We start from the raw sequence: 24,868 nt of genomic DNA, 5'->3' as shown, positions 1-24,868 counted from the left end.
TCTCCTGTTTTCTTTTTTCATTTTTAATGCATTCTGCATAGATGAATGCATTCAATGCACTGAACGTAAATAGGCAAATCCACATTTTTATATATGCACAGCACATGGCTTACATTACTATTATATTTTTTAAATGAACATTCCTTCTGATTTAAAATCTCAATGATTAACATTGTTACAACATGTTGTAACAGGTAAGTATTCTTCACCGTATATAAATTGTAATGCAATCCCTGCTTTTAGTGTTACAGAGACACCATATATGATCAGTAGTGACAGCTTAAGAGTAGTTAAACTGCTACTTCTCCCAAGAATCTTCTGTGCTTGCTGTAGCACCAGGAACATCTAATTCTCTGAATTGTATCATACCTCCTTCTTCACTGCAGCTTCCAATGGATGACAACTTGCTTCTAAAGCCAATCTGACATATTTTGAATTAAAGTAAAACATAAGAAACTGATTCAGTGACATTTTTTGTCAGTAGTTTTGTTGTTTAGCTCAGGAAGGTAATGAGATGTCATAATTTCAAAACAGACTCCCCAAACCAGCTCTAATCTAGTGTTTTAGATTCTCATGCTTCCCCTCATGGCAGAAAACTGTAGCATTTCACTGATCTTTCTTTTTTTTTCTGAAGCAAAAAGCTGTAATTCAGAAGATGCAAGTTAAGTTTTTCAAAAGGGAAAAAAAAGTGATGATTAAGTAATTGTTCATTCTTAACAAGAGAAAGAATAAGCATAAATTCATGAAATACCTACAGGAAAAATATTAGTAGTAAGAAGTCCACATGAAAGCTGAGTAATAATATAAAGAGAAATATTCCAAAGGAGTTGAGAAAAACAAGGTCTGAGTGGGGAGAAAGAAAAAGTGGCTGAAAGAGAACATTGAAAGTAAACAGAAAACAGAAGAGTAAGAAAAATTAGGAGCAGCCAACCAGAAGAAGAGCCCAAAATGGCAATGCACATAAGTGTAAGCAAGAGTCATGATGTGGCTTCAAACCAGATCAATGAAGTCTGCAAAAATGCAATGCTTCATTTTATAGAGCAGGAAGTTCTGTAAGTTCAAATTCATCTTCACTTAAAACACACTGTATTTTAAACACACACCACAGTATCTTACAATAAAAGAACAACCTTTAGTTATAATCTTTGTAGTTTAATTAATAGAAAGCTGCTAGCAAATCTGCAGCTTGTTAGTTAAAAAGTGATATACACAAGACTTAGATTATGTACAATACATATCAATTTATATACTGCTTTTATCATAATCTTGTTGGAATCTTGGAAAATAAAGAATTTAAGATTGTGCCTTAATTTTCTGCATTTTTGACATTAATTAGTTAAATTGACAAATCCTTAAAATGAATTCGATAGAAATGATGTTTCCATGAGAAAATACAAAAATCTGGAATTACTTTCAACGTTTGTTCAAACGTATCTTAGTTCTTTCACTGATTAAACAGAAAAGATGTACACAGGCAGCTAGATGAAAGAAAGAATATAAAGACAATGTTTATACTTGTTAACAAAAATTACCTTTTTTTAGAATTTACAGATGATAAGCCCTTTTTGAAATGCATAAACAAATGAAAATAGATTTAAAATCAAATCTTTTCTATTTTTACTATAGATTTTTTACATCATGAACTTATAACTTTATAATATTACAGGCCTCTGATGATAAAGCTGAGTATTTTAAAACAGAGGTAACATGCAGTTTTTCATACTAATTTCATTTTATTAACTCAGTATCTATCAAGTTATTTTAAATTCCCATAGAGTAGAATATGAAAAAATATCAGTGAACTGACTCTAACACTGCCTTGAAACTGTGCTAGCACTTCTTTTTTTAAATGATAGAAGAATTAGTTTTAATTTTACATATTATCAGAGCTTCTCTGGATTACTCTATTTTTTCATGTAGCTACTGTGCAGATTGAGAAAATCCTTGAGCAATCTTGGGTAACTTACAAATTGTTTCGCCATCTGAAGTTGGCCTCGTGTACTGCTGAGAAAAAAAAACACACAAATTAGTCACAAACTAATATTTAGATCTTATATATAAACATTAGACTATAATTCAACCTCAAACATGTACATGTGTACCTAAGTACATACATAACTTTTTTTAAAGACCTGCCTGTTGGAATATTTTCCTTCAGGACAGTGTTCAGCATTAATGAAAACTGATTTTCAAAAACTGTCTTGTAACAATGTAACTTCTAAAGATATAATGCATGATTAATAAAAAAAAAGATTTCAATTATCCTATAGTTATTTAAAGGACAGAACATAAACATTTCTAGATATCAAGAAATTTGTGGCAGCCATGCATTTGTTGCATTTTTGAAATTTATGAACTTTAGAGGAAAAAAAAAATCTGTTCTGCTAGATTAAGACCATGATCACTGGTATCAAGCAAAGGGAAAAAAAAACAAATTATTTTGATCTCTTCACAGCAGCTGTGTTTTCAAAATGTGAAAAACAACTAGGATATATGCATCAATAAAAGTAGTATCACTTCTAATTGAAGTTATGAAAGTTGTGACAATATCAACTGCAGCCCCTAGAATGAAGTGGTGAATTAGTAACTCCAGCAGACAGCATATGGCCACATCTTGCATGGGGTAGCTCTCCATTAACAGCAGAATGTGTCCATTATATTTGTTACTGATACTGACAACATATTTTGTGAAAATTAGGTGAGCAGAGTCATGACTGCAACTCAAGTCTTTCATAATGAAAACAAAACCTGAAAGACTTGAACTCAAACTAAGCAGAAAGGACATCATATCAAAGGCAAATGAACAATAAAATGAGCATGTAAGTATTTGTGTGCTAAACGCTTAGGACCGATGTAATCAATTTACCTTAACAGATGTCCTTAATTTGAACTGAAAAACTCACAAAGTTCATGCGATGTTAAGTGTGCCTCACAGATCCAGGTTCTAGTTTACATTTAAAAATTTAGCAAATGTTTCTACACTGTACAGATTAGCACATAAAAAAACCCCAACTGTTCTCATCAGATTGCTTTCCTCTTTCTATATGAGCACAAATAAAATATTAAGAAAAAATAGAAGAAAATTTAAAAGGCACTTCTTGTGCTCCTTGGAAATCAGGAATAGACACCTGGATCAAGGACCTTCAACTGGAGTAAAAGAGTTGCAAGAATTACTCTGATTAGTACACCCTCTAGTTATTAAAACTTTACAGTAGCAGTTGCTACTCTGTGAAGCACACAGACATCTGACTGAAGCTCCATAATTGCTGTCTCTTTAAAATTCAAAGGTGATTTCTGAGGAAGATGGAACTATTTACGTTGAGCAAGTATGAAAAATGATTTGAGAAGAACTGGCTTAATAGATAATTGTTCGAAAGTTACAAGCTTACTCAATTCAATAAACGAATTCCAGGATATGTAAGGTGTGTACACAGAGTCTTCTGTAGGGAAGGTTGCAAGTCTTCCTTTAAAGAGAAAGTTAACTTGTCCACTACTTCATCTATACAGAAAATGCTGTTATCACAGCTACTTTAGGAACTATTGATGTGAAAGGGAAGGAGCAAATTTAATCAACAGCATCTGCTAGCCCAAAGGAAACTTGTGTAGCCAAACTGAATATAATGTGTGGGACCAAGTTCAATCATGTATTTTAATAATGAAGAATTGAGATCATACTTTAAAGCTAGTGCAGGAAGCCAATGGATCATTTAAGTAAGTTGCCATGGCATTCTACACAAAGTATGTCTGAAGACCTCATTTTCTGAACCTTAGCAACAACTCTATTGGAGTGATCCTAGCCTATTAACATAAAAATCAAGTCTATTATTACAAAAATCAAGTCTTGCATGTTCAAACAATACTGAACCCAACAGCTGATTTATGATTAAAACAGAGGATCCAAGTTTGGAAAAAATACAGTAACTTGATATCATTAAGTTGGTAAATGCTGAAAATAAATGTTTTTTAAACATTCATGTTTAAACATAGTGGATGTTTTAAACATCCACTATGAATAGTCAGGCCAAGGTATACTTATTTAATCTACCAAAAGAAATACATTCCTTAGCCTCTGACTGAATAATATTTCCAATTGCTCATATTATTACAGAAATAGAATTAAATATAAAAACAGTCAACTAAATATAGTCACACTGCTTAAATACTATAACTTGTACTGAAATTATAAAAACGAACATTTCATGATCTAACCATCTCTAGACACAAATATACAGTCATACATATTTAGAGAAGGCACAAGCATAAAATGAAATTCTATAAATACTGTGTATGTGTATACTTAGTAAGCATTTCAGAAAATATTTAAAAAAGCATAGATGATAGCATTAGGAATATATTCCAGGATATGTTCCAAATCAAAATTTAAAGGTATATGCATTGCAGCAATTTGTGCTTCAGAATATCAGAAATACTTTATAAAATATTTTCTAAAAGTGCAGATATACTTTATAATCATAGCCTTTTTACACCTAATTCTACTTTTAATTGTCTGAATGACACCTACATGAACTGTGTCACAAACTAACTGCAGTTTTTTTCCAGGAAACAATGCACTATAATATGAGAAACAATACACAGAAAATCAAAATGAGCCTTTTTCCACAACTTACACACTTTTCCTTCTTTTTCCAACTTCTTCAGATGGACTATGAGATTATTTTCTGCTGCTTTAAGTAAATTTTCAGGAATGTCCTAATGAAAACAAATATATGTTTTATATTTGTTTAAATGTCTCCCAATTATTTTGATAGAGAAACCACGGTTTATTAACACGGTAATTCAGAAAAAGAGGATCTGTATTCAGCATACATTTACATAGCAAGAAAAAGCTTAAATGAGTACATCAAAGTTTACACCAGCTAAGCTAGTAGCTGAATAATACATTTTTGTTTATTTTGCTTATTTTTTGCATTATGCAAACTTTGGCCAACACTAAGACTGCTCTTCAGAACTTGGTCTGTATTTGTCAGTGTAGTTAAGCATTTTTTCCTTAAATCTTAATGACCAGTTCAAAGATGCATTTCTCCATAGATACCTATTACTTCTATTCCATGATAACATTTCCATGAGTTTAAAAACCTTTAATGATTAGTGTCTGTAAATGATTAAACAAATAAAAAAAAAAAACACAACACCTTCAAGGAAGTGAAGTGTATCTTAAAATTTTCCCATGCTGATTGGGTAAAAATCAATAGTATTTCTCAAAATTCCCTTCTTCAGCACTATCTTCCTAAAAGTAATGTCATCTTCCAAAAAAATTAAAAAAGGTTCTTTTACAAATAATACATGAGTGCCTGAGTCTGGCAGGAGAAAATTCCCTAAAAATGTAAGAGTTGTGAATCTTCTGAAAATATTTAAAAAGACTACAATCACACTTTTTTATATCAAATCTTTAGTAGTACAGAGAAAATTCTCATAAAATAGTGACAGGAGAAGCTGATTGTACTTTCATACCAAATGTACACAGGTACACTTGATTTCTACCACATGTACAAATTACTGAGGTTATATGAAGATTGATGAAGTAGCACAAAAGTATTCTTACACCTGTGTAATGACATCCATGAACTACCTAATTTCTGAATGCAATATCCAGCTCCTGTCAAATTGCAGTGCACCTGCACTCTTCTGCAGGTTGATGAATCTGGAACTAGATGTTCTAGCCAATCTTTTAAGAAACTCAAAACACACTTTGACATAATATCTTTCTTGCTAACATACAGAATGAAAGAAAAACAACAATAAACAGTCAACTCATTTTCCACTCTGACTGAAACTTTATTTTTGTTTAGTCCTATAAAACCAAGCTTAGCACCATTTAGTTAGTGAAGCAGGAAGTCAGTAAGAATCATCTGGACTGAAATCCAATACAGTGCTTAAGCAGTATTATTTAAATACAGAGTCACACGTGTCTTGAACATGTAGAAATCTTTTTTAAAAAGTCATCATGGTCAGCATTTAAGTCTTCACTTAAATGCTTAGGCTGTTGCATACAATTTTGTGAACATAACCTCAATTCTTTCAGTTGCATCCAAAACCTTTTTATCAGTAATTACCTGGTATACTATCTTTACAAGCTCCGAGGATGTATATGATTTTCCAGTATTCTTCTGGAAAACACTCAGAATTTGCTGTTCACGTGCATTTCGGTGAGAAATATATCCTTGAATTCTAGTATTTGCATCATGTACTACTGGGCCATGACCTAAATTGAAACACATGCATCAGACTGCTATTATTTAAAAGTAGAATTAAGCATGCTATAATTTATTAATTCTAATGTAAGCTCTGGTGGATGTGGAAGTCTTATGGAAGGAGAAATATCTGTGTACATACCACTCTGACAGAGTATACTTGATATTACATTATAACAAGTTCTTTGCATTTTTAAAAAATATAAATAGGCCAAAATTAAATTTGAATGTCTCCATCATAGTCTGCAGATGATAAAGATGAAGATGGGAAGGGAGAGAAAAGGAAATAAACCCAAAACAGTCTGATTAGGGAAAGGTAATACTTCTGATGGAATAAAGAAGGGAAGGAAAGACTGCTATATTCTGTTTAAAAAGGATAAAAAGAGTTCACTACTTAAAAGGGTTTGAAAGATAAGTTTCAGATTATTTTATTACCTCTGTCTGCCTTTCTCACCCTAGGATATTGATACTGATGGTTTAAACAGATACTGGACTGTGTACTGTCATGGCTGCGGCAGACTTGTGTTCTAGACTATTGTGTCTGTTGTGGGGGTAGATAACTCTAGCAAAGAAAGAGAAGTAACATATTAGCTATAGGAATTAGACCTTCCATGACTGATCTTCAAAACTCACTCACACACTGCTCCAAGTACATATTTTCACCCACATGCTTAAAAATATAAATAAAAGAAAAATCAACGAATCAATCTTGATACATGGAGGCAGGAATAAACAATGCACAAGAAAGGCTGTGCATACGTGCGTCATTTTAAGTCTAGCTGAATTTAAGTTAATAAACAGAACATACTTTTTTTCCCCCCCTTGATTTATCATGGCAGATCAGTAATGCTAGACTTACTGAAAGGTCTTTGAATCAAATTAGAAAAAGATTGAGTTGCTATTTCTATTGATAAAGCATTAAGCTTTGCGGAAAGTTAATATTGTCTCATGATACACTAAAATAATGAAATCAAAATATTTTTCAGACAGATGTTATGTGCACACAAATTAAACTATGTTTTACTTATGGAGAAAATTACTTGCAGTGTCATATGAATATTTCTCACATGCTCTTTACAGTGAGCTTTCCTGTACTTCTGCTTCTATACCTCAAAGGCAAAAGCAGCAGCAAATTCAAACTCTGTCAGGTTAAAGTCCAAGTCATTTATAAAACAACGAGACAAGGAGACTACTGTAAAAGTAACTTTTTTTTTTTTTTTTTTTTTTTTAATTTATTGGGTATTGTCTGAATCAAAGTTTCTTCCGAGACTGACTTGAGAATCAAACAAACCTGGCTTCCCCTGACCACCACCAACACCATATTCTTTACTTGTACTTTTGGGTTGTTAACTGGTTAAATGAAGTTTTAGTTTTAAGACTTTTCTAATTTAAAGCTTATTTTGCCTGAGGACAGAAGCTTACAGAAGAGTAACTATTTCAAGTTTTGAATATTTGTGAAATAAAAAGTAGTGTCAAAGGAAACTAGCCTTCAGCAAAAGTAAAAACCATTGATGCATCTCAACTTATGTACTGACTCCAGATGACCTAGGAATTAATATAAACATTGAAGTTCATCTTATAGGCAGAATTACTGATTGCCTTCTTTGCTTCAGTCTTCACTGCTAAGGGCAGCCCTCAAGAATCCTGCAGCCTGGATGTGAGGGAGAAAGTCCAGAGAAGGGCAGACTTTCCTTTGGTTGAGGAGGATAGGATTAGAGACCTTCTGGGCAGGCTAGACATCCACAAATCCATGGGCCCGGATGGGATTCACCCACGGGCACTGAGGGAGCTGACGGATGTTGTTGCCAGGCCACTCTCTGCCACCTTTGAGAGGTCCTGGAGAACTGGAGAGGTGCCTGAGGACTGGAAGAAAGCCAGTGTCACTCCAGTCTTCAAGAAGGGCAAGAAGGAGGACCCAGGCAACGATAGGCCAGTCAGCCTCACCTCCATCCCTGGAAAGGTGATGGAACAGCTCATTCTGGATGTCATCTCCAGACATATGGAGGAAAAGAAGGTGATCAGGAGTAGCCAGCACGGATTCACCAAGGGGAAAAGCTGCTTAACCAATCTGATAACCTTCTATAATGGAATGACTGGCTGGGTAGATGAGGGGAGAGCAGAGGACACTGTGTATCTTGACTTCAGCAAGGCTTTTCACTGTCTCCCATAACATCCTCCTAGAGAAGCTCAGGAAGTGTGAGTTAAATGAGTGGACAGTGAGGTGGATTGAGAACTGGCTGAAAGGCAGAGCTCAGAGGGTCGTCATCAGTGGCGTGGAGTCCAGTTGGAGGCCTGTGGCTAGTGGCGTTCCCCAGGGCTCAGTACTGGGTCCCATCCTGTTCAACTTTTTCATTAATGACCTGGATGAGGGGACAGAGTGCATCCTCAGCAAGTTTGCTGATGATCCCAAGGTGGGAGGAGTGGCTGACACACCTGAGGGCTGTGCTGCCATTCAGAAAGACCTGGACAGGCTGGAGAGCTGGGTGAAGAGGAACCTCCTGAGGTTCAACAAGGGCAAGTGCAGAGTTCTGCACATAGGGAAAAATAACCCTAGGCACCAGTACAGCTGGGTGCTGACCTGCTGGAGAGCAGCTCTGCAGAGAAGGACCTGGGATTGCTGGTGGATGACAAGTTGACCATGAGCCAGCAATGTGCCCTTGTGGCCAAGAAGGCCAATGGTCTCCTGGGGTGCACTGGGAAGAGTGTTGCCAGCAGGTCGAGGGAGGTGATCCTGCCCCTCTACTCAGCCCTGGGGAGGCCTCATCTCAAGTACTGTGTCCAGTTCTGGGCTCCCCAGGACAAGAGAGACATGGAGCTACTGGAGAGAGTCCAGCGTAGGGCTACAAAGATGATCAGAGGGCTGGAGCACCTGCCCTATGAGGAACGGCTGTGAGAGCTGGGCCTCTTCAGCCTAGGGAAGGGAAGACTGAGGAGGGATCTTATCAATGTGTACAAGTACCTGAAGGGAGGGTGTCAAGGGGACGGGGACAAACTCTTTTCAGTTGTCCCGCGTGACAGGACAAGAGGCAATGGGCAGAAATTGAAGCACAGGAAGTTCCGCCTGACCGTGAGGGGGAATTTCTTCCCTGTGAGAGTGACGGAGCACTGGAACAGGTTGCCCAGAGAGGCTGTGGAGTCTCCTTCTCTGGAGATACTCAAAACCTGCCTGGATGCAACCCTGTCTAACATGCTCTAGGTGACCCTGCTTGAGCAGGGAGGTTGGACTAGATGATCTCCAGAGGTCCCTTCCAACCTTACTGATTCTACGATTCTATGTAAGGACAGTATAATAAATAAATTTTAGGCAATATATCAGTATAAACTATTGTACCATAAGCACATATTTAATAATTTAAAATATTTATTGATTTCAAATATTTAGTCTGAAGCTCTATTTCCTTGCAACATAAGAATATAACAGGCCCACTAGTAAATATGTTACTGTTTGTAAAAAGACAAGTTTAAATTTATAAAAATAATGTTAAGATATGTAGACAGAAACTATAATAGTAACTGTCCATTCCTTTACATTCTTTGATGACAGAAGTCACATGAAAGTATTTTAAATTAAGGTCTGTATATGGAATCACAATACGGTCTTAAAATAGTCCCTGCACTTCCAGATTATTTAATTCACTTAGGTGGACTATAAAACCAATGACAGGATCTGGAACGGAACTCTCATTTTTCAAGGTTAAGGAAATCATATCCACCACACCACATGATCTGTAGCCATTATGTATGCACATACAGATTTTAGAGTGGTATCAGAAAGCCTGGAACTAGACTTAGGTGTGGATCTGTACCATCTATCATTTTTAATGAGCAGCAATATATTTTTTTAATGAAGTTAACTAACTATCATCTGTGGAAATTAGGAAATCTTCAGATGTGAAGTATAACATCTTTCTAATAATAATTTAGATTTTGGGGTCAGACAGCTTCATATTATTTGAGGCCTCCATATGGCCCAGATAACTAGAACCAGTATTTATTCTCATATCATCCTGTGAAGGAATAGCAATTCTCTTACTTTACAGGTGAATAATTTAAACCCAAAAGGGTAAAACTCAAAAATAACTGGATCATAAAATCTTGCACAGACAGTATCATTTTTTCTACCTTATCAAGTAACACTGTATATTGTTATAGGATTGGGAGCCCTCTGCTGGCTAAAACAGCCTTTTTCTGTTCCCAAAGATTCTTATGAAGTATTAGCTGTAAATGGGCTGTAATGCGCATTCTGCCTGAAGTCCCTTCCACATTAAATTAAAAAGAATGGAAAGGATTGGCCAAATTCAGCTACTCACACTTAGCAAACAGTCAATCTGTTACAAAAATTCATCATGCTCCCCCTAATGCAAGTGCTACAATACAGGCAGGGGAGAGAGAAATAGTACATGAACTATGAACATTTAAAACTATACTAAGGTCAGTGGACCTAGGTTACACAGGATGTGTAGGCAAAACAAAGTATCTTCTGTTATAGTTACCATTTTACTGTAATAGCTACCAGTAATATAAATAATTGTTTTCATTGGGCAATAGTTATCTTGTAATATCAATTAGTTCTAAACCTGCTCAATACATAGCTACTCATCTGAAAATACATACTATCCTATTGTCTTCCTAATTGCAAGTACAGCATTAATATTTACAGCAGTGTAGTAAACAGTTAGAGGTAAGTGGGACAAATGTTCAACCTTAGTGAATGTGCAATCTAGATAAATAATAACTAAGGAGAGACTTAAATACAACAGGTAAAACTGATGAACATAATACAATTTAGCATATGTGTTTTTGGAAGGCAGAAATTTAATTAAAGAAACAGATTGTGTTTTGTAGCTATTTGAGGAAGAAAAAAGAACATTTGATTGAGCAGTAGATTGAGATCCAAAAGCCTAAAATATTCTTAATTCTACCAGTAGCTAAGTCAATAGTCATGAGTAAGTCACTATTTCTGTCTGGATCAGCTTTCTCATCCATGAAATACATATAATGCCATTTTCCTTTACGATCTATGCATAAAAATGCTATTTATAAGTGCTTACTTAAGAATAAGCATATTTTAAGAATGAAGACAAAAGGGATTTGGTTACATAGGCTGAACATAAAAGATTAGTGGAAGAAGACAGAAATGAGAATGTAGATACAATCACTCAAAATGACTAGTGTGAAAAAGATGAAACAAAGTGGTGAGAAAAAGCCCTCATACGTAGTTCTGAAAAAGAAAACGAGGAGCTTAAACCTTAGTTGCATAATGAATTCTTAAAATGCAATCTTGAGAAACAGATATACAGCTTACATGAAAATTAAATGCATTCCCAAGGTTTGGTGGAGATAGAGGGGGAAAAAAAACAACACTAAAGTCATTGACTAAAAGATTCAGCAAATTACTATTAGAACAGCATGTCTGACCTCTTGGCTCTTGCTCAAATTCAAGCTAAGTCTTTAACTAAGATAACCATCTTACCGTTCTGCAGCCTACCAAGATGAATTTGTGGTTAATCTGTGATGTAAAGGACAGAAGTTTTTCTCAAAAAACATTACTATGTTACCCATAAGAAGGTATGGCAAAGGACCAAAAAAGACTGTTGTTCCCTTCCAGAAGAGTATTATAGATTAACATAAGAAAACCAAATTTGCTCCATGCTCTCTACAGTAGCCTCTAGGCTTTTGGTAGGGAACATGTCAAAAGCACAAAACTCATACTGAAATTTCCTGAAATGGAAAAAAGTAAACAACAAAAACAACAACAAAAACCCACTTATGAGAGAAAGACATCTATCACTCAGAGTTTTATGGTCCTGCAATCCATGCCATAAAGTTATCTTAATGGCTTTACACTGGACACATTAAGTAACAAACTTGAGTTGTTACATTAATAATAATGTTTGACTGTAATAAGAATTCTCAAATCCTTAGAAGAGATGTTTAAAAATTATATAGTGCATTTAATTACACAAATAAAATAGAACTACTAACCTGGATATATTAGATCTGGTTGCATTTGTAATAATCTTTTCAAAGTTTTCATGTACTCATACAGGTCTTCAATTACTGTTGTTCCTTCTCCTAAAATACAGTCACCAGAAAATAAAGCATTTTCTTCTTCTAGATGTAAAGCCATATGATCATCAGTGTGCCCAGGGGTATATAAAACTCTGTTACAAACAACAAAAAAAGAAAATATACATTTTTTAATGAGTCACACATATATCATTTTTAGAAGCTATAAAAAAAATACATCCTTACATTTATAAAGAAGTACACAATAATTAGTGAAAAAACTTAATGTCAAGAGGATAACATTTTGTCTAATTCCAGTCCATTTTCTTATACCATGTAGAGAACTACACAGATTATTGCCTCAAATATACTTTTATTTGCACAGAACATCATAGTAACATCTGTACATTCTGTAATAGTTTATAAGGGAGCTGGCTAGCCATGTAGAATTTGTGTCATAGACGGCTTTACTCTGAAGCTTTAGAAAAGGAAAATTCACACATTATTTGCAGATTGAAAAATGTAAAGTTATTGACATACCCTCTTCTGCTAACTGCAAGTTTAAGGACGATGTTGCTGTTCCTTTTAGAAATTCACTATATACTTCCATATCCAACTCAGAGAAAATTCTGTTTCCTGAATTTTATTTTTACCCCAAAGCCCCAGGACACAGTGGAGCGGAGCTGTCAAATACAACATGAAATGATGATCTTTTAGCTGTTCTATATGCAGGTCATTAAATATCTTAAAGGTAAGGATTTAGGATCCCACAGCTTGATTGAATACTGCATTAAAACACAGCGAAGGGTGAAAGGACAGTTGACATGTACATAGTAACTTGACCTACTAAGAAGCTGCACTGCAGTATCTTTTCACTAAGACTTTTGAAAGGCAGAAGGCTTCACACTGAGACTGATTCAAATTGAAATTATGTAACTCAGAGCAGCATCACTGCCGCGATTCATTAGAATGTTCTGCTCCCCTGCAGATGCATCAAAGCAGTGATCAGAAGCTTACAGAACTGGTGCCAAACATGGTATACAGGCCAATTTGAAACAGCACCCAGCCAAGCCAGAGCACGGCTGGGAGGCCAGAAACACAGAGGTATCTGATGCAATCCCCTTGTTCTTACAGGATACTGAGTTCAGCAGAAAGCAGGTTACCCATCACCCTGCAGAGGCAACATAAAATCAAGCTGATGGATTCTATCCTGGTTTTGTAGAAAGTGCTATATTCCAGTTCTTGATGAAAATTGACCAGGAAGCTTACCTACCAACATGGATAAAAAACACAGCCTAGCACACTTCCTTGAAAACTTGAAGGTTGCTAACTAAAAAATGTAGTATGTTGATAACACTGTTTTAAAATCAGTGAGGAGTCAAAGAGTATCCTTAAAATACTGACTGTATCAAGCTGAGAATTCATCATGCTTTTAATGAAATGTAAAGTTTGGTTACATAACTGCAAACTTCAAAATGTGCCACCTCTGTCTTGCTTGGACTCATTTAACAAGTTGTTTTCCACTGTGCAAAAATGGGCCACTCATGGTAGTGATATGTCCTGAATCACCCCTGGATCTCTCTATGTATTTTTTAAACTTATAAAATAAAATGCTTTTTATCAGTGATATACTTTATTTTTTATAGGTTTTCTTCCAGTCAGCTACCTGATGTATTCTACAGGAGGTATATACTTTACATCTAACAGAGGAAAACAAGATTAATCCTAAGCAATGAGGCAAACAGCCAGATCCTGCCCTGTTAATGAAAGAATTCTGGAGAGAGAAGGGTCTGCTTTTTTTTAGGTGCTGGGGGGAACTGGGAGTGGCTTTTTGTTTCAGATTCATTCATGCTAACAAGACAGGCAATGTGCTCTTGGGAAGAAGCCCTCCTAAACTGGGCAGGTTTAGCTCAGTTGGTTAGAGTGGGATGCTGCTAAGGTCAAGGTTGTGGCTTCAATTCCCGTATGGGCCACTCGCTTGAGGGTTGGGCTAGATGATCTCCAGAGGTCCCTTCCAACCTTATGATTCTAAATTAACACTCTGCAAAAAACTGACAGCTAAAACAATTAAAATTAAAAAAAAAATATCTCCTTGGGATTTATTTTTACAGTAAAAAGAGAGGCATGCTAAATTGTCCATACAGAGTATTGTATATTTCCCCATTAAAAATAATTACTTATCTAACAGCAATGATAATGTGTGTAAAATCCTGTTCGATTTTCCTTAAAGTATTTTCAAGGTAAATGTTCTTACTTCTTTGCCTCAAAACTACAGGCTAATTCCTCACGATAATCTTAAAATACAAATCCCTCCTGGCTCATGATAGGAAGTCTACTTGTGTGAGTAAGTATTGGTAGGATCTGTATGGATTGCCAATCATTAAAAATTAAGATAGCCATAATTCTGAGGGAAAAAGTGATCTAGCAAACTTTCAGAGACTGACATTTACCTGAGTGTGGCTCCCTCTGTCCGTAACACATCTCCCTCTTTAAGATATGAATACTTATGTTCTCCTTCTCCTATTATTTCTTCACGATGAGGGACACGTGGAAGCTTACTGATGCGATATTCAGAGTCTATTTAAAGCAAGCAAAGAAAGAAAAAAGAAGCTCACATTTTAAATATGTCAAAAAAAGAGGTTCACATTTTAAATGTCATTACGGCAAGGGTACTTTTTGTAGAAGCACAATTAATCATTACATTATACGAATGTCAAATTAAAAATAAGGAATTCTATACTATTATGTTTATAAAGCAGTTTTATTCTACAGCCACAAACACTCAATAGGGAAAAGCTCTACATCTGAATACCAATTTATTGTGGGCCTACATCAATTTTGAAGATGGAAAAGCAAAATCCAAATTAGTAAATTATTGATTTATTATATTTTACAGATAATGTTTCTTCTTGATTCTTGACAAAAACCCCAAACCGAGTTTCTAAAGCAGCACAGAGATTTCTGCACTCAAATCTGACTTAGGATTCATAAAAGCACCATTCAGCATTTGCCTAAATCTGAATGGCTCTCTTTTTGACCCGAACTTCCCTCAGCATCTACAGTTCTAAACCGTGCACATTCTTTGAATAACTTGGCTGGACTAGACAAGATGCTCTGGATAGCAACCTAAAAATCAGGTAACTGTATAACCTTTACAGGGCTTGATAGCCACCCTTATGGACTGACAGGATCAAAATCTTTACTGAAACCAATACTGTTTTCAGTAGTGTCCAGGCTTCTTTGGAGATAAGCACCTGGCAATGTTACAAAATCTGATAAAGCTGCAGCTTGTGACAAAGTCTGACAAAGTAAGGAACAGCACTATCCATGATTCTTATTCTCTTCTCAGATTTTAAGCAGAAATGTCACTTCACCTACAGTGTACCAACATGAAATACTTAGATTAGAATTTACCTGAAAACTCCCTCAGCCTCTTCCCCTCATGACTTGAAGCCTAAGAATTTACCTACAATTACCAATCATGTCCTGTAAAGAATCTTAAATTTTTGTTTCCTTTTCAGAAAGAAAGTTATTAAGTTCTTTACTGCTTTTACTGAAGTGAAAATAAAAGTAAGTTTGCCACTAGAGTCATTGTAGACAACAAGAAGTATCAAGCTTTTCTCATATCTCTTTCTTCATATTATGTACACTGCTGATGGTAAACTAGGTTCTCTCTCATCATTCAAGCATGAAAAAATCAGTATGAAATTATACACAGGTATTAAACTGTAGTACTACAACTATAATACTCAAATTATTCACTGATCTCATTCTACACATTATAATGGTATCATGAAGTTACATGCAGTTTACATGGAGATTCTAAAACAATAATCCAGCTGACTGTTACATATGAGCATCAGGTAAGAGTTGCTTCTTGCTACATATCTAATATATTTTCAGCAATATCTGAAACTGCTGGCCTACCATTTGGGATGTTTTTACAGATATCGAGTATTCCACCAGTATGATCACGATGCCAGTGAGTTACTAAAATTTCTTGAATTGAGATGTTGAATTCTGACAGTGCTTGTTTTAAACAGCCAATATACTCAGGAATAGCCGGCTCCCCAGTGTCAATAAGGATCCTTCTGCATATAGACGAAAAAATGGAGAAAAAAACAGAATTTAAAAGCGCTCATGAGACAGTTAAAGTATTTTTAACCTCCTCCCCCAAACACTGCATTCAAACATGTAAATGTAGTAATAATGGGTGTTTGCTCTTAAGTTTTACCTCTATGACAGTTTGTAATCATTAAACCAATTAAATGCCAACAATAATTTTCCCACATACTCAATATTCTGTATGAATTATTCCAATCATAGATTATTCCCATAACATACAGAGAACCATCTTGGCTCTAGTATCTTTCCAAATTAGGTGTAATACCATTCAAATATTGCTTTTAGCTGCAGCTCACCTGTGGACAGAAACAACCCTGCTTTCATATATCACAGAACCCAAATCAATATTTTGCTTTTTTTGACTAGTTTAATATGAATCAGATCCAGGGACTTTGTACTAATTTCCTGGAATCTACAGGATATTACAGATCCTTGGGCTACTCCACAAAGAATCACATGGGGTCCAGGCAGGCACAGTTGCCCACACTAACTTTTTTGCCCAAATCTACTAAGTTACAAAGTTAGTATTTGTTAATGGGAAACTTGCTACACTTGAAATGTAAGATATATATCTTATATCTTTTCCTTTATCTTTTCCTCTATGATATTCTCTACTATGACAGAACAGTTAACAAAGTGGCTAATACATAAATCCACAAATCTGCAATTTTGGGCAAGTTGTAAGAATTATCATTTAAAGTCCTTTTGTAATCGACTACAGATAGACTTCCAAAAGCACGGAAATAGAGCAAGTCTTATGAATCATTTACTACAAGTTTTTTCCTTTGATAACAGCAAACTTCCTTGTAGCTTTGACAGGGCACCTAGACTCATAGTACATCCAGCTTTTCCCTTCCCCCCATTTAAAGCTTATTATTTTTAATAGTTAAAATCATTTTTCTTTGAGCCCTGCACACTCCACACTGCACGTAGGGACCAACGTAACACTGTGCTCCGAGAGAAAGCAGCTGGCTTCAGCAAGAAGCCAGGAAAGCCTCCTGCCGCCTCTCACCGGGGCAGAGCGGCCCAGCAAGCCCGCGGGGGCGGCTCCGCCTTGCCCTCCCTCACGGCGCAAGGGCCTCCCAAAGCGGCAGCACACGCACCGCCCGCCGCCGAGCTCCGCCTCACACAACACTTTCCCGAGCCGGTGACTAGTTCAGAAAAAAAAATAGTAATAATAAAGAAAAACCAGCGAGCTCTTTCCTCCTCGCTTTTACTCAAGACGGCGCGGAACGAGCGCGACCGCGGAGCCGCCCGCAGCCGCCGGCGAGGCCGCCGGTGCGCGCGGCAACGCCGGCGGGGGGTGCGAGGGGAGGGGGGCCGCGAGCCGGGCCGTTACCTCGGCCCGGTGCCCACGAGGTAGGTGTTGGTGCCCTGCAGCGTCATGGGGCCCGGGTTGCAGCCCAGCACGCGCACCACGCGCGACGACAGCCGCTCCATGCGCGGCAGCAGCGACGCCATCTCGCGCGGCGCCACCGCCCGCCAGGCCCCGCCCCGCCAACCGCCGCCCCGCCAACCGCCGCCCGGCCTCGGCGGCAAGGCGGAAGCGACGGCCGCCCTCGGCCGCGCCCCCCGTGGGGGCGGTGGCGGCGGCTGCGCGGCGGCGGCGTCGTCGAGGCCGTGCGGGCGCTGCTCGCCCCGCGCCGTCGTGCCTGCCGGCGGGGCGCGGGGAGGGGGAGGGCGCTGGAAGTCACCTGCGCGGCTGCGCCGTGCGCTGTGTTAATCACCTCTCAGCCCTCATTCCTAGAGCAGCCGTTCCCCCCCTTGACAGGGCCTGGAAAGGCAGAATAAAGATGGTTTAAACTGCAGTTAGAGTAGCTGATATTACTGTAGTTAGGCAACCTTTCACAATGTTGGAATTTGAAGTTTTGTGTTCAAATACTGTTTAATTGATTGCTTTTTACCTACAAAAATCCTGACACCGTAAGTGCATTCATAAAGTGATAATACAAACATCCAGCACAAAAAAGTTTTCCATGGTAGGGCTTTTTTTTTTTGCTTAAATGGTCTTCTCAGTGCTCATTATATGAGAATAGAGTTGCAGCCCCTATGTGTGGTCATAAGCTGTTTCTAGGATTCACATGGGTAAACAGGACTGATGCCCAATGTCTTCTGAAGAGGCATAAATCCCCCAGAAGACATGAGAGGCAAACTTCCAAAAGGCCTGTTAGATACGAACGTCTCAGTAAGGCACGGGACCAAAACCCCAAACTTCATGGCTTCAACAGATCTTCATAAAACTTCAGAATTTAAAACTTTTGGTCTGATTAAACTCTGATACGATCTACTAGTACCATGATTCATGCCAAGGGATGAGCTACTGAGACTTCAACACACTAACAAAGATCGGCACCTTTCCACCTAGGACGGACCGGCTGGAAAGGTGCTGCCCTGTTGCTTCTTTGGCCGTTGCCAGCTCAGTGCCTCCCGCAGATCTCCCTGCCTTGTTCGGCTTATGGGGCCCGCAGAGAGGCAGAAGATGGCACCCAGCAGGGAGGCAACTCAGAAGATGGCCCTGCCACCTGCCTGGCCATGCCACACTTGTTGTCAGTGTCAACGCACAGTTCAAGGGCCAGAACTGTCCTCCAAGGTCAGAGAAGAGCTGGTGCCTTTCAGCTGCCCGCTCAATCTGAGAGCAGATATTGCATCTTAACCGTCTGGGCACCAACACTACGCTTTGCCTCCAGGCTGCTTAATCCGCGCTAATTAACCTGTGTGTTAGCACACAGAAAATGCGGGCCCTTCAGCTTCACAAACAGTCTGCGCTGCCTTGCAGTCACCCATTCAGCCAAACAACTTCCTCTGTGGCACACATGAGACAGGCCTATGTGACACAGCAATTAAAAATATCCATTCCTGGTCATGGACTTGGCTTGCAGATGTTAACTGTCAAGCATCAGAAAAGCCACAGACAAAAATTGGACTACAGCACAGACATGGTCCACAGCACAGACATGGTCCAGCCCTATGCTTAGGCCTTCAAGCCAATTTCTTTGATTTATCTGAACTGTTATTTCTGCCAAATCGTTACATTTATTTTTTTTATTTTCAAGCTTGTCAAAGCAGGAACTACAGAGAAACAGAGAAGGATGTTTCAGGTCAAAGAGAATAAGCTTTTTTGTGCACATATATGCTGCTAGCGTAAGCAGATGCCCATATACACAGTATTCCAGTCTATTTCCGTATCATTCTCCTGTGTACTATTTTATAGGAAACTGTGAATAGATTTGGAACTACTCAGTAAAGTGGTACCCTATTATGCGGATTTTTGTAGTGCACTTGTGTACCTATTTGGTGGTGCAGTCAATCCACTTTCATTCGCTAGGTAAAATTTAGATACTGTGCAGTTAAAAAAACCGAACCTACCTATACAAAGGCAAGTTGTGTATTTCAGAGGTTTCCTATTTCTATGATTATTCTGTAATTTTAGAGAAGATTTCTAAAATCTCTCATGATTTGCCTGAAGATTTAAATGCTATAAATAACTCTAATTTTAAAAGCTTATGACATAAATTGCCCGTTATTTTTAACATCACAGATTTATTTTTGTCTAAATTAAGAATTGTTTGGGGAACTGTAGTCTTTGTCCTCAGAGAATAATTACTACTAATATTGCTATGTCGTAGTAAAAATAATGCATTTTGATATTAGGTTGGAGCTGTGAATCCTTTTCGTCTGTAGGTGGCAGCAGTGGGCGCCTTTGGAAAACTAATTACAGGTTCTTTCTTTCATGAAGATAGTCATCTTTGTTTCCTGCATAAGCCCATCAGTTTAAAAAGTTTGTTCTTTCTAAGACAGGAGTTAATAGGCATAATTGTTGAGGGTAAATGCCTCAACATTTATTCACCACTGTGGCTGAATAATAGCCTATTATTCTCTGAGTGCAAAAATATAATTCTGTGATAATTAGACAGACTCCAGTGAATATTACATAGAAAATTTGTTCAGATACTTATGTCATTTTCATAGCACTGCTCTGTGACAGTATCATTGAGAATTTTCTGTTTGGTAGGTTTTCATGTTGTTATTCTAATATACACTCTTGCTGCTATCTATAAAACATTTTTTAAAAGATATGCATATATTTCTTGCTGCTTGCAGAAGTTTTTATTCAGTCCTTTTATTTTTTTCCCCCCTGCTACCTGGTATAGAGATAAGTAAAAGACCTTACCAAAATGGATGAAAGCAGATTTCACAGAGAGAACATAGGCTGCATGATAGAATCCTACCTTAGTAAGCAGCACATCTTTACATGAGCTTGTGTAGAGGATGTATAAGGATGTAACAGGTCAGTGATCATCTGGCTTGTAGGAGATTTTCGTAAAAATCTCCTTATATTATTGCTGTTCAGAGCATAAATATTCCATGTGAGTTCCACTTCTGGGCTCACTGAATGTGACTGGAGATCCTGAGTTCAGGGTACCGTGCAGCAGCAGTGGTAGCATACCACTGACAGCAAGTATATTGGAGTAGTTCACGAAGAAGGAGTGGAAACTATTACTCTGAGGTAAAGTCATTCAAGCTGACTATTTTCTGCTGTAACTTCCATTAGTTGATTACAAAGCTTAGGTATCAAACATAGAGAATTAGACAATATGCCTTCAGAAATCCTGGGATTGTTCAGATCAGTGTTTTCATTCTATTTATTTATATGCTAGTACTAGTGAGGACCTTAATTCCCGATGCCTGCAATAAGTCAGCTACTCCAAAGATAGCTCTAGTGTCCTGTTAACACTAATCAAGCAGAGAAAAAGGGTCCTTCCTACTCCATTTGGAAGCAAATAGCAAGATGTGTACTGAATACCACAGGAGTTTTGTCACAACTTAAGGATGTGTTTTCTTCAGTGCCAAGTCCAGCTAGAAAACAAATAAATCACCCAGCCAGTAATTTAGTTCATGAGTTCCTTGGTTTACAGTCCAACAATCAGATACATAACCCTTTTCTCTCTGTACTATAGAGTTTGTGTTGTTTGAGCAATGATAACGAAAGTTAGAGCAGTGAGTTCGTGACTCGGCTGATTTAAGATGCCTTCACTTAAAGCCAGAGAGGCTTAGTTACCATTTGGGAAAATAGCCTGCAAAGCCTCACTTAGAAATTTTAAAAAGCTGAGGTGGAGCTATAAGAATTTAAAAATATATACTAAACTCATATTTATTGCTATGCTGCTAATTTATGCATATTTTTATTGTTCAGGGAGAATGCACATCCAAAATACCAAAATCCTTTGGTAGATAAGGAATGATATTGACTAAGACCACTTTTCAAGATTGAAAAAAAATCTGCCCTAGATCCATGAAGAGAGGAATAGTCTTGGTAAAAGCTGCTAAAATGTAGGTAGTCTAGTCCACAGTCAGTTTGGCACAGTCTTGTCTTGTCCACAGCAGAACTTGGCCACTTTTAAAATCTCATCCATTAAGTTCCCAGTGAAGTGGAGGTTATGAAGAATCAGTGGACCAGTGTACTCCAGTGAATTTATGCAAGTAAAACATTGAGTCAGGGGAATACAAAACAGGATGAGCATGATGCATTCAGTTTTGTTTTTCGTGGTAAAGATGATACCAGATTTTTAATTTTCTGCAAAGGGACACAGTAGCTTAGTCCAATGTTGAAGGAAATATTGTTCACAAAATCTATACACCAAGAGAGTGTTTGTATTAATACGGCTGTTTTTACAGATATCAGTATAATTACTGAGTTGCTTTTTTTTATTGTGGAGCAATAAAATACAACTACATTTTAAATTTGTATATTCATTACACCCAGAGCCATTACAAAGAGCTTGTTGGCATGCATTTTGACCATGCATGCACTGGGCCGATTGCCTTTGAATCATCACTGGGACTTAAAAGAGGCAGTAAGGCCTCTGCTACATCTTTTCATCTTTATAGATACAGCATTGGCCCCACTGGTGTCCTAATGTGTTTTCCTAATGTGTTGTCGTGCAGGGATAATCATGTGCTATTGAACCAGGAACTCTTGAGTCCTACTCTGGATTCAGCCACTGTTTCTTCTAGCATTGGAAAATTGACTTGATCAGTTGATTCCATTCTTTAAGTGGTAACATGAGAATACTGCTATTTCAAGCATTGTGAGACCTACTTAGGACTGAGATATTTCTAGCCTATTAAGGGGGAGGGAGCAGAAGAAAAGGCAATCACGATCCTATGGAGACACTAATAGGACCCTATCTCCTGTCATAAGAGCTAGAAAAGCTAAAATACTCTAGCCAAGGGCATGCATCATCCTGTACAGTGCAGTCATAGAGGCTGAATCCTGGCATTTGTTCGTTGTACCCCGTAGCTCTTTTAAACATGCTCTGAATTTTCTCAGTAACATAGAAGTTGGGTGTTGAGGGCTGATGGCACAGCTGCAATAGACTCTTGCAAATTTAGCAGAGGAAAACAATTTTAATCACTTGTCTATTTAAAGTACATGGACGTATGTTGTCTTTTCACATATCTTTGTATAGAAAAGGGATTTTATATATACTTTAAAGTGCATTTTACTACAGTTTTCAACTATAGCCAAAAAAGTGTTGTTCATAAATCTTTCAGATATATAAATGTATGTGCAAATAAATACACACACACACACAAACGTATATGGAAATATTTATTTCCATAAATATTTATTGGCTTTTCCTCAACAGCCCTAAGAAACTAAATTGTAAGTTCAAATATGCATACAGAGATATAAATACCTACAGAGGGAAAGTGGTAATTTTTTTTAACTTTATGGAGAAAAGTGACAAATTAATTTATTAAAGAAACTTTTATAATAACTATAGACAGATGTTTCTAAACAGAAGCTTTAGAATCAAATTTTTTAATAACATATTCAGAAGAATGACAGTTCTTGACAAGCAGCGAATTGTTAACTGTGTCATGTGGTTAGCATATGATTTTAGTTTCAGTTTGTTATGCCAGTAAACCCTTTCACTCAGATTGTAAATTTTGCAAAGCCATGTATAATAAACTGGCAAATAAGCAAAACTATATATTTTTTTAAAGAAAAATCTGTATTTATCCCCAGCAGGTATTAAGGTAAGTCTGTATTTTGTAATCATGTTTGAAAAGTATCATGAGAAGTAAAGGCTGAGTTAATAATATCTTCCTTTTTCTACTTTATTGCAAAATGACTCTGTAAGAGTATCTTAATTGTTAGAGAGGACATATTTATGATGCCTGGTAGACACTGTACTTGTCTCCTGTCATATTAAATCTTGTACCTTTAATAATACCAGGGACCAGATAAATCTGTGCGGTACAAGTCATTCTCTCCCAGTAGCACTTACTTGTACCTCACCTAGTGTATACAAACATGCTGCTCTTTGGAATGATATTATGAATAAAATAATGTGGTTTTTAAGGGCTGAAATCTTCAACAGAGATTTCATGTACAGCTCCCAACAGCCATTTGTGCTTGGTCTTGGAATAAGGACTCTGAACTAGAGTATGGGGGATACAGATTTGTGAGTCTTTGATGGACTTTTTAGGTTACCATGAGCAAAATAGAAACCCTTTGTTTTAATAGCCACTGCAAAGGTCTTTCTAAACTAGATTCGCTCTCGAAGATAATTATGAGACTGTGAGCAAGATGGCATGGGTAACAGAAAGCCTGCTTGACGATGTGTAGATCCTCATGTCTCTCAGCATAGCTGATGGCTTCATAATCCACTAAGTATGTCCAGACAGGTCTGTGGACTGTCTGTGTGGCAGCTGCCTGAACAGGATATATGCAGAAAGTAAAACTAACCTAGCTACTCTTCATACTGTTTTTTTCAGAGCAGGCTGGACATTGCCTGTAAAACTTCTTGCTTATTAGAGAAGCTTAACAAGTAAACTAATTCAAAGATAAATTAATTCATGTTTGTGAAGTGCTTAGATAAAAAACGATGGGAAGGTTGTAAACAGGGAGAAGTCAAATTACCCTATTTATTAGTTTCAAATACAAAATTAGACACAACTTTTTGCCACTTAAATATCCACTACAATATTACTCATTAAATGTGAATATTGGTATCCTGGTGTATTTCAGTCATTCGTTGCCTATCCAGAGAACTTTCTGTTGGGATCTGTAGTTCACTTACCTTTTGCTGTTATATTTCCTGTGGTGGTCAGATAGTGAATGTAGTATTTTCATTCTCTGCTCTAAAAAACATGCATAATTTTCTCGTAACAAAAGGGATAAAGCCTGACAAAGGTGCTACATCAAGTTGGAGAATGCCATATACAGAGTAAATGCAATTTTTTGGAATTCTCATGAATGAACCCTATAATATACTCTTAAGTTTGTTCTCACACAAGTTTTTGGATTACGAAACATTTGTAAACACAAAGTTCAGTTTATGCTGGACTGTGTACCAAAGTCCACTTCCCTGAAGCTGACTGTAAATTGCATATAAATTATTCTAGTGATTTGAAAGAGATAGTGATATTTTTTGGAGATGATAGGAAAGGACAATGAAAAGATTCCAGCTATCCCAGATGTGAGATCACCAGATTTTGTTGACCCCGTCTGG

General features: G+C 37.2%; 1 protein-coding gene across 2 annotated transcripts; it reads right to left on the bottom strand.

Moving 5' to 3' along the window:
- Positions 1-1,136: 1,136 nt before the first annotated feature.
- LACTB2 (lactamase beta 2) lies at positions 1,137-17,838 on the bottom strand. 2 transcript variants are annotated; one of them, XM_062570286.1, is made up of 7 exons: positions 17,686-17,838; positions 16,149-16,312; positions 14,672-14,798; positions 12,198-12,376; positions 6,075-6,223; positions 4,629-4,710; positions 1,137-2,004 (listed from the first exon to the last, which is right to left on the bottom strand). In XM_062570286.1, the coding sequence occupies exons 1-7, from the start codon at positions 17,805-17,807 to the stop codon at positions 1,964-1,966; spliced, it is 864 nt and encodes a 287-aa protein (XP_062426270.1). In that variant the 5' UTR covers positions 17,808-17,838; the 3' UTR covers positions 1,137-1,963. The 2 variants fall into 2 exon arrangements, with proteins under 2 accessions (XP_062426270.1, XP_062426271.1); XM_062570287.1 differs by having other exon boundaries at positions 1,137-2,001.
- Positions 17,839-24,868: the final 7,030 nt, after the last annotated feature.

This window comes from Rhea pennata, chromosome 2 (genome assembly GCF_028389875.1).
Source record: "Rhea pennata isolate bPtePen1 chromosome 2, bPtePen1.pri, whole genome shotgun sequence".
Taxonomy (NCBI): Eukaryota; Metazoa; Chordata; class Aves; order Rheiformes; family Rheidae; genus Rhea; species Rhea pennata.
This window is presented reverse-complemented; position numbering and strand designations above follow the sequence as displayed.